Below are 10,350 nucleotides of genomic sequence, written 5' to 3'. Positions count from 1 at the left end.
TCGTCTTAATGTTTTGTAAACTGTATTGAATATATTGAATGTACATTTAAACATTTTTTAGAGATGTATATGTAATATGTATATATTTTTTACTTATTTTTTACTTATTGTATTTTTCTTTTTAATTTATATATATATATATATATATATATATATATATATATATATATATATATATATATATATATATATATATATATATATATATATATATACTACAGATTGTATATATATATATATATATATATACTACAGATTGTTTATATATATATATATATATATATATATATATATATATATATATATATATATATATATATATATATATATATATATATATATATACATATATTAAAAATTAATAAATTAAATAAGTTGAAAAATGATATATATATACTGTAATCCTGAATATACATATACATTTATACATATATATCATATATTATATCATATATAATATGTATTTTTTTTGTTAGTATATATATATATATATATATATATATATATATATATATATATATGTATATGTATATATATATATTCTACAGATTATATATATATATATATATATATATATATATATATATATATATATATATATATATATATATATATATATATATATATATATATATATATATATATATATATATATATTTTTATATATTTATAATCAAGGGAATGTGTTGCACTGTCTACTATATGACAGTTTTTTTTTGCCTTTTTTTAAATGTCAAACACTGAAATATTGACTGTATGTATAATATTTATTTCCTTACAGATGTGTGTGTTAGTGTCTATATAAAATTCAAGGGAATACGTTGAAAAGAAAAAAAATATATGATATGATATTAATAAATTATTATTATTTGTTGTTTATTTATTTATTTATTTATTTAAGGAAGTGTGTTGCACTGGCTAAACGTTTTGAATTTCGGTACAAATCTCTGCCATCATTTTTTTGTTTTATGACATAACTAACTATAAAAAGTTATGATCTCATTAATAGAAGAAAAATAAATTTTGATACTTTTCATCGGATGTATCTAATTAGTGCTGGCTTAATATAAGCTCTCCATCCTCTATAATCTGCTTTTAAGACAAAGGGAATAAAAGTATATCAAAACAAATAAAGCAAAATAAAATATAATACAAATTTGGAACCCTGCTGCCTACGTTTAAATTCGTGTACGTTGGACTAGCAAATGTCGATGCAAGAATTAAATAGGTGGATTTTTCTACAGAGCATATTTATGCAATTTTTATGTTTGTATGCATATTTATGAGTTGTAAACCAAATAACGGGAAAGTGCTGTGTGGGGACAGTAAGATATAAGTGAATGCGGTGACGTCACTACTTAATGTATACATGTTAATACAAGGGACAGATGTGTACTCTGGATACAGGTCGCCCTTGTCCTAGCAAGTCATCAGGGTCTTGCTGTGTCGCCCCCTCGCAGAGTTTAGGCACCTATTTAAATCACATTACATCCTCTATAAAGAGGGGGGAAACTAGGCTACTTAACCTCCCCTGATAGGAACTGTAAACAAGCACTCAAGATTCAGACCCTTGATCCTGCTTTAAATATAGACTTGTTTATCAGTGTCATCCTAGGAGGATTAATTAGATACATTTATTCACAATTTGGTGTCTGACACCACAGCTTAGGAATGCCTTATAATCACAAGGTGTTAATTGGGGCCAGGCAGGCACTTATGTTTCTATTAAACAGTGTGAGAGCTCCTCCAGAATAAATTTCTGCTCCTGTGTCCTGTTATTGTACTTCACTAGATACTAAAAAGACCGAATTATTTCAACTTGTTTTTAATAACGAATATTTTAGATTATGCTAGGTAAATAGAGTAGTTACTAATATACAAACATGGAAATAAAATAGGGAATGTGAAAAAGAAAAATAATTTATTGTATCTTTGTTTTTTTTGTTTTGTTTTTTAAACTAACTATCCTTTCAACTTCTTCTTTTATGTCACTCGCAGTTTAATCTTATTAACTTCTTCATTTCCTCCAAAGGAAACAATTTGTACCTTTCTATGTATGCAAAGACCTTTAATTTAATTCCACCCTCCATCAATTAAACATTCTGAAAAGGGCTCTTTTATCTCTAATCCAGGTGTGTGTAGCTGTAGCAACATTATTTAGAAAAGGTTTAAAATAAATAAATAAATACGTGTGTGTGTGTGTGTGTGTGTATATATATATATATATATATATATATATATATATATATATATATATATATATATATATATATATATATATATATATATATATATATATATATATATATTTAAAATAGTAAATTACTTCAATGCTCAGTGAGCATTGAAGGAATTTACTATTTAAAATATATATATATATATATATATATATATATATATATATATATATATATATATATATATATATATATAAAACAGTGAGCAGTGAAGTCATTAACTATTTTAAATAAGTATTTAAGTGAACACAACTGTATGTGAAAAACAAATATTAACCTAGTAAATATGCTCTAAGTACCTTACTAAATGGATTATAATGTCACGTTGAACTTCATTAACATTCCTTATTCCTGCTGTGGACATTTCAGATAGAATTACTACATCGTTGTTAAAATGTATTTCTTATGTAGTTGCCATTATTCTGAAATATCGAATAATTAATAATGTCCCTTTATTTCTTGTTTATCATTTTATTATTTTTTGTCCATCATTATTATTTCTTTCCACGTGATTAAAACACAAGTGTATTTGGAAATGTTTAAGCTGATCCTAGAAAAACTTTAGCTAATATATATATAACTTTGGCAATGTAATAAACGCTATTCTATACAAAGAAAGCTTAAACTACTACATTGAAAATGTTGAATCGATTAGTTGGTGCTTTATTCATTGATAACACATATTAAAATATTTTGGATTATTGGATTTCAATTAGTATCATTTGTTACACTAAAAAGTGATAAACAACATATCTGCTCGATCTTACATATTTCTTTCTTTTCTATTTTAACTTTTTTTTATTGCAATATAAAAGTTTTTTTTTTCCTTGTCATGAATTACCCCCAGTAATGAACTGATTTAGCTTTTTCCAAAAATACAAATAAAATACACATGCTTCAATTCAAAAATTAATGAAATAAATACTTTTTCCAACCGATCTGCTTCAGAGCTGAAACTTCCCGAAGGCAATACATTTATTAAAAAGGACCAAGCATTATATACATAGAAAGGTTAACTCACAATTTCTTTCAGATCAATAACGAATTCTACATTTTTACAAATGTCTTGTATAAGTGGCATTTTTTCTTATGTTCATTGTTGTTTTTTGATACTTTTTCCCCCAAAACACAACAGAAAAGTACATTCTGACATGGCAGTCTAAAGTCTCTAGAATTTCTTGTGTACTAGCCATTACACAGTTGTACAACAAACCAGTTCAGAAATTGTCTTGTAGAACAAGAGAAACACACATATAAAGCATACAATATATTAAACTCCACAATAGTCATCAGAATATCTACACAATATTTACAATATTCTTGGTTTATAAATAAATCACATACAAAAAAATAAGCAACTGAAACAAAGCAGATATTATCCACTTGAAATACTAATTACTGTCACATTTAGGACAGATTGTGACAAGTTAGAACTTGCAGCACTCAGAGCTCTGGCCTTTCATTCTAGAGAACTACATATCAGTTTTTTTTATATTCCCTTTTGTTCTCCAGATGAAAGGCTAAACCACAATTTTTTTTGGCATTTAATGCTAAGGTCCACCCTGTGCTCAAAGTGTTAAGGTAATATCTATACATATATAAATACATATATAAATATATTATAATTCTTTAAGAACTAGAGTAGAAGGAATAATAGCCTAGGCTTTTGGAGGCATCTTTAAAGTCTTCATTTGCAATGTCCTCACATTTAATGGGAGGGGAGTTTTCATTACTTGAAGTGCTAGGTGAAAGTCGTCTTCTCTTGCAGGCTCCTGTGTAGACACCAGAGTCATTTGAGTCCAAAGATTTAATGGAAGGAGGTGTCTCCACCCATGATGAGTTCAACTCTTCTTTGACCTTGTCTTTAGATAGAAGGTCTTCAGCGAAACCTGAGGGGCTTGACCTGGAAGACCAAGGTAAACCAGTTGCCATTTTCCTTTGATATGGAGAACTTCTGCTGCTCCAGCCTGTCATGGAAGCAAAGGCCGCATCTGGATAATATGCCATGGGATGAGAGGTCTGGATGGGCAATGACTTAATGCCATAGGTGAGAAGAGAACTAGAAGAATAGTCTGTATCATAAGGGCCCATGTCCAGTTTGTTGGCTGCTGCTTGTTGGACAGGGGTCACAAACCACCTCTGGGGGGGAATGTTGGCTACTTCTTCATTAGACTGGGGTGACAGAAGACCATTGGTCTGGGGTACAGTCCTCTCCCCACTGTAGTACCTTGTAGGGGGCAGGTTGTTGACAAATTGCTCCTGGAAGAAGGGCTGGACACTGTAGCGGGCACCCGGCACTATTTGGTGGGATCTAGGAGAATCCGCAGGAGATGGAGTTAATCGGTCATTTTCTGATGCTGTGTACATGCTACGAAAAAAAAAAAAGGTTGCTGTGACTATGGCAAGCATGATCATAAATGGGTCAGCTATGGGTAAAACAAGTTCTAGGGGTTGATTCCCAAAGAGAGAATCTTGACAAAGTGAATAAATCAAATCAAGGGGGTTGGGGGTTAGAAAAAAATATGAATTTTGCCCAGCACTTTGCCAGTAGTTGAGGTGAACACAATTTTACTGTATTTACTAAGCTCATTCACTTCAACTTTATGAAATTAAATAAATACCCTCACAGAATAATACAGCAGAAGCCATGACTTATCTATTTTTTTCTAGCTACTATAATTTGGTATTATTAATTAATATTGACTATACTGTCCTCAAGTCAATGAAGCTGAAAATAGGGCCAGTTTACACCAGATGCAAGTGCATTGTTTATGCAACAAAAACGCAAGGAAAGTAGCCTACATGGGTTCCAGTGGCATAGTTCACACTAGTGAAGTCAGTTCCAAAGTGGTTCAGTTCCAGACAAAAAATAACATACCCAACCACAGTAAAACACATAAAATGCAATGGAATGCATAACAGCAAGAAAACAAAAAACAGGAGAGTAAAAAAGGCAGTGGAACGTATCAAAAACGCAAACACATCAAAACGCACATGCAGAGAGTGAGTTTTTGTGCAGAAACTGACCGGAAACTGACTGCATGGTGTGAACTAAAGCCAACTAGAGCCATTGGAATACATGGAAAACACTGTGCATGCATTTTGTGCAGAAAAAAAGCACACGCAACTGCGTCTGGTGTGAACTGACCCTGCATCTGGAACGCATTAAGAGTGCGTTTTTGTGGTTTTAACCAGCCATATAAAAATCAAGTCTTCCCATATCAAGCACAATATATCATCACACCGAATGTCATTGGCTAAATCATTTGAGCTCTGCATTTATGCCCTGTACACATGATAGGTTAGTCTGATGAAAACAGTCTGATGGATTTTTCCATTAGTTATCCGATGAAGCCGACTGATGATCAGTCGTGCCTACACACCATCAGTTAAAAAAAACGATCGTGTCAGAACGCGGTGACGTAAAACACAACGACGTGCTGAAAAAAATGAAGTTCAATGCTTCCAACATGTGTCGACTTGATTCTGAGCATGCATGGATTTTTAACCGATGGACGTGCCTACAGACGATCGTTTTTTTCTATAGGTTTTTTATCCATCAGATAATTTTAAAACAAGTTCCTATTTTTTTTAACCTATGGATAAATAACCGATGGGGCCCACACACGATCGGTTTGGTCTGATGAAAACGGTCCATCAGACGGTTTTCATCAGACTATCCTATCGTGTGTACGCAGCATTAGGCTGTAGGTTCTTGTAGGTTTAGCTGTATTATTATTATTATTTTTAAAGTGGAGCCTATATGTAAAGCTGGCTGGTATTATTATGCTATTTAGTCATCAATTGTTATGATGGCTTTTAGGTATGCTCTATTTGTTTGTAGGGTTTTTTGTTTTTGTTTTGTTGTTTTTTTATTGTTTTGTTTGTTTTTGTGGTGTATTTGGTTTAATTGGTTTATTTGTCTGTGTCTTTAAAACGTTTTAAATAAAATAAAATTTGACATAAAAAAATATATACTTACGAGTCATAGTTGTCTCTGAAGCCTTTTGCAAATGGGTTGTGGTCAATTTTCAGTTGAGTGATCTAAAAGAAAAGAAAATAAATAAATACTGATGTACAGCCTTATCAGTACAGATAATTCACCCCCTTTACATATAGCACCCACTCCCTCTCAAGACCATGGTAGGACCCTTACATCTGTATTCTGGTATGCTGTGACAGCAATGAACTGATTCTCTGGGAAGGTGAAGGTCTGGGTCTTGGCAGAGTCATTCAGGTCCTCCACTCCATCTTCACTGACTTCCACAATGTGCAGACGTGGCTGGTACTTATGTAGAGACTGCAGGACAATCATCTAAGGAGAGAGGGGTCACTTTTAGTAAATTAGACTTAGAATAAGTAAGACATGGTATAGTTCCAGCTAAACTTTTTAAGATGGAAGCTGTTTGTGGGGAGAGGTGGGGGCATTGAGTAGGTGATTGAGGTGAACTGCTTGTGTGCTATGTGGGTAAGTGAGAAGTAGGTCGGTGGGGTGTAGGCGGGTGGGAGGAAGAATTGGTAAGTGGGGGGACAGGAGAAGGTAAGCTGAGAAGACAAATCTAATGGGGGGTAGTGACTGGAGGGTGGGTGGGTGAAGACTGTGTTTGAGCTGGGGCACAAAGCCCATTAAATATGTGTGCGGTAAGGGCTGACTCACAGGTAAGCAGGAGTGTGGGGAAGGTGTTGAATGTAATGCAGATGTGAGAACAGAGTGAGAAAAGCCAACATTTCTTAACACTAATCATCTGAGAAAAGAAAAAAAAACGATGAAAAGAAGTTGACCTCCCAGGTGTTCTGACACAAGCTTTCATTTTCTGTAGCATCATAAAACACGATGCATTATCTTGGCTCTACAAGGATTTATCAATGCTATGTTATTTACTAATGTGCGACACTTTAATAACTATGTATGGAGTGTGCGACACTTTAATAACTATGTATGAAGTGTGCGACACTTTAATAACTATGTATGGAGTGTGCGACACTTTAATAACTTCTTTGTGAGCAGCTTCCAGTTTTAGCACTATAGTGTACAGCTCCATAGACGGAACCAGGATCGCTGTCCATGGTATCAGTCTTACCTGAGTATTGTTATTATTGGCTCCCTTGTTATTAGTCAGCTTCAGCTTCCCGAAGGAGATCTCCTGCCTCATCCAGTGGGCTCCAGTATTGGGGGACTCGGGGTGTACATACACCTTATTACCTGGACAGAGGTGAGGGCACTTCATTAGTTGGAGAGAAAGGGGGAGTTCTACAAGTCTACACACATACCCACTAAAATTGCACTAAAATTGAAGCACTCGGTGCAGCAGTGCACTGTAGCCAATCAGCTTCTTACTTCAGCTTGTTCAATTAAGCTTAGACAATAAAACCTGGAAGCTGATTGGTTTCTGTGCGGAGCTGCGCTAGATTTTGCACTCGCTAGTTTTAGTAAATCTCCCCAATATTTCATATATAACTACTTCTGTAACAATTTACCTGTCCATTTATTTATCATTTCACTAGTTATGGTCTTTACCATCATTTTGAATTTCCTATATTATCTATCACTATATGCATTACATGCCCAGCTACCTGATACTGGTCTTATGACATATTGTCTATCTGTTAAAATATATGTCATCTGTCTGCACATCAATGTATGTATCCCCCATTTACCTGTATATTGCCTATCAATGTATGTATCCCCCATTTACCTATATATTGCCTATCAATGTATCTATCACCCATTTACCTATATACCTATAAGTATCCCCATTTACCTATATATTGCCTATCAGCGTATGTATCACCCATTTAACTATATATTGCCTACCAATATTTGTATTATATATTCCTAATAATGGTCTCATTACTTTATGTCTGTTCATCTATTAAGAAATCTATTATCTATCTGTTTGCCAAAGCACTAACAGTCCTCTAATTGCTATGTACTTTCATCTATTGATGTATTAATGTTTTCTCATATCAACCTCCTCCTTTTTGTACTTTTCAACGTATTCAGAATTCTTATCCCTGTAATCTGTCTATCAATTTATATATCGCCTGTCCAATAAAATCTTCCCTTTAATGTATATATATATATATATATATATATATATATATATATATATATATATATATATATATATATATATATATATTATCTTTGTCTTTCAATAAAACAGAATTCTAATACAGAATACTAATTAATATATTTTCTACCTATAATATACTTATCAATTTAAATTATATCTACTTATAATCTATCTATCTATCTATCTATCTATCTATCTATCTATCTATCTATCTATCTAATTATCTATCTATCTATCTATCTATCTATCTATCTATCTATCTATCTATCTATCTATCTATCTATCTATCTATCGTATATTACTATTTATAATCAACCTATCAATGCATTGCAAATATCAATTACCTTATCAATGAATCTCCCTGATTACCAATAACATTAATTAATCTACCAATTAATGCATATATAAATTCCCATTTTATCAGTTAATCCCCCTAGTTAGTGATCTATCGAATAATCATTGATTAATCTACCAATCATATTTTTTTTGCATAATTAATTATTCATCTACCAATTATGTGTCATTGTGTGGCTATCGTTTTTTTTCTATCTATCTATCTATCTATCTATCTATCTATCTATCTATCTATCTATCTATCTATCTATCTATCTATCTGTCTGTCTGTCTGTCTGTCTGTCTTATCTATCTATCTATCTATCTATCTATCTATCTATCTATCTATCTATCTATCTATCTATCTATCGATCGATCTATCTATCTATCGATCTGTTCTTATGACTAACTTTACTGCATCAAATGACCCCATTGATACAATATGTCAGAAATAAAATAACATTCACGGGACCTATTAGAAATTGTTAGTTTATATTCACACAGGTAAGGGCAGCATTATATACAAGGCGCCCATGCTGAGACTTGTAGTCCCACAGTTACCCCACCCCATTGCATTGCCCTGGGCACATACCTTGCATATTATTGTCCGCCTTGCCGCAGGTCACCCATTTGCCGCCTTGGAATCGCCAATGGTTGGGATCGGCCAGAACCACCTCCACAAACACGTTGTAATGGGCTGTCGGGTTTAAGCCGGTGATATTGAAGCTGAGGAAGGGGAACATCCTCCTAAAGGGTACAAAAAAATAATAATCATTATACATTTGTCCCCATGTCTGGACTTCTCCGGAGATTATAATGGGGGCATACCAGACAGGTCACACTCACCCTATATGATGCATTAGCAAAATATTTCAATAAAACATTAAAAAAATCTATAGGGATAGATCAATTCCTGGGAGGAATGCTAGTACATGAAAAATGTATAGCAATGTCATAATTGTCCGACAGGAACATTAGAAAAAACTTTGATTTCCAATGTAAACTGGGCTAATAAAGGGATGACCATTGACATCCATAGGACAATGGTAATGACATTGTAGCCGTGTTGTACTGTAAGCTAAACAAGCATAAGGATCGTTATTTAAAGATCGTTATATTTAGCCATTTTCAAATCTATTACCTTAAAATAGTTGCCACATTTTTAAATAAGGGATCTTTACCCCAGTTTAAATATATATATATATATATATATATATATATATATATATATATATATATATATATATATATATATATATATATATATATATATATATATATATAGCAAACTTTCTGCTTGTTCTAAAAGCTTGTTATAGTCAATTAAATGTATACATATATATATACATATATATATAATATTATACACACACACAAACATAAACTTTCTGCATAGTCTTTGAACTTTATATAATGTAATATATATGTACATAAAAAGATGAAGAGATAGATAGATAGATAGATAGATAGCTAGATAGATAGATAGATAGATAGATAGATAGATTCCCCCAATACATACAATATATAGCGATATGTAAATAGATAGAGAATACGAATGATAAGTAGGTAGATGATTGATAAATAGGTAATGGTAGAAAAATAGGTGGAAACAGATAGAAAGATAGATAGATAGATAGATAGATAGATAGATAGATAGATAGACATATAGATAGAATATTTACTTTATTATGCCTTGCATAGAT

At 32.2% G+C, this 10,350-nt stretch overlaps 1 protein-coding gene across 2 annotated transcripts in view; it reads right to left on the bottom strand.

Annotated features, from left to right (window-relative positions):
- Positions 1 to 2,879: 2,879 nt before the first annotated feature.
- The window catches only part of EOMES (eomesodermin), an 8,819-nt gene continuing 1,348 nt past the window's right edge, over positions 2,880 to 10,350 (bottom strand). The window contains exons 2-6 of one of the 2 annotated variants that reach the window (XM_040353100.1): positions 9,240 to 9,394; positions 7,319 to 7,440; positions 6,394 to 6,552; positions 6,220 to 6,281; positions 2,880 to 4,548 (exon numbers count right to left, since the gene is read on the bottom strand). In XM_040353100.1, the coding sequence (XP_040209034.1) occupies positions 3,867 to 4,548; positions 6,220 to 6,281; positions 6,394 to 6,552; positions 7,319 to 7,440; positions 9,240 to 9,394 (1,180 nt within the window). In that variant the 3' untranslated portion in view covers positions 2,880 to 3,866. Of the gene's footprint in view, positions 4,606 to 6,219; positions 6,282 to 6,393; positions 6,553 to 7,318; positions 7,441 to 9,239; positions 9,395 to 10,350 lie in introns of both variants that reach the window. The other variant, XM_040353099.1, reaches the window with a different exon arrangement.

This window comes from Rana temporaria, chromosome 5, assembly GCF_905171775.1.
Source record: "Rana temporaria chromosome 5, aRanTem1.1, whole genome shotgun sequence".
In the NCBI taxonomy this organism is placed as follows: domain Eukaryota; kingdom Metazoa; phylum Chordata; class Amphibia; order Anura; family Ranidae; genus Rana; species Rana temporaria.
The sequence above is the reverse complement of the archived record's forward strand: the minus strand, read 5'-3'. Positions and strand labels throughout refer to the sequence as shown.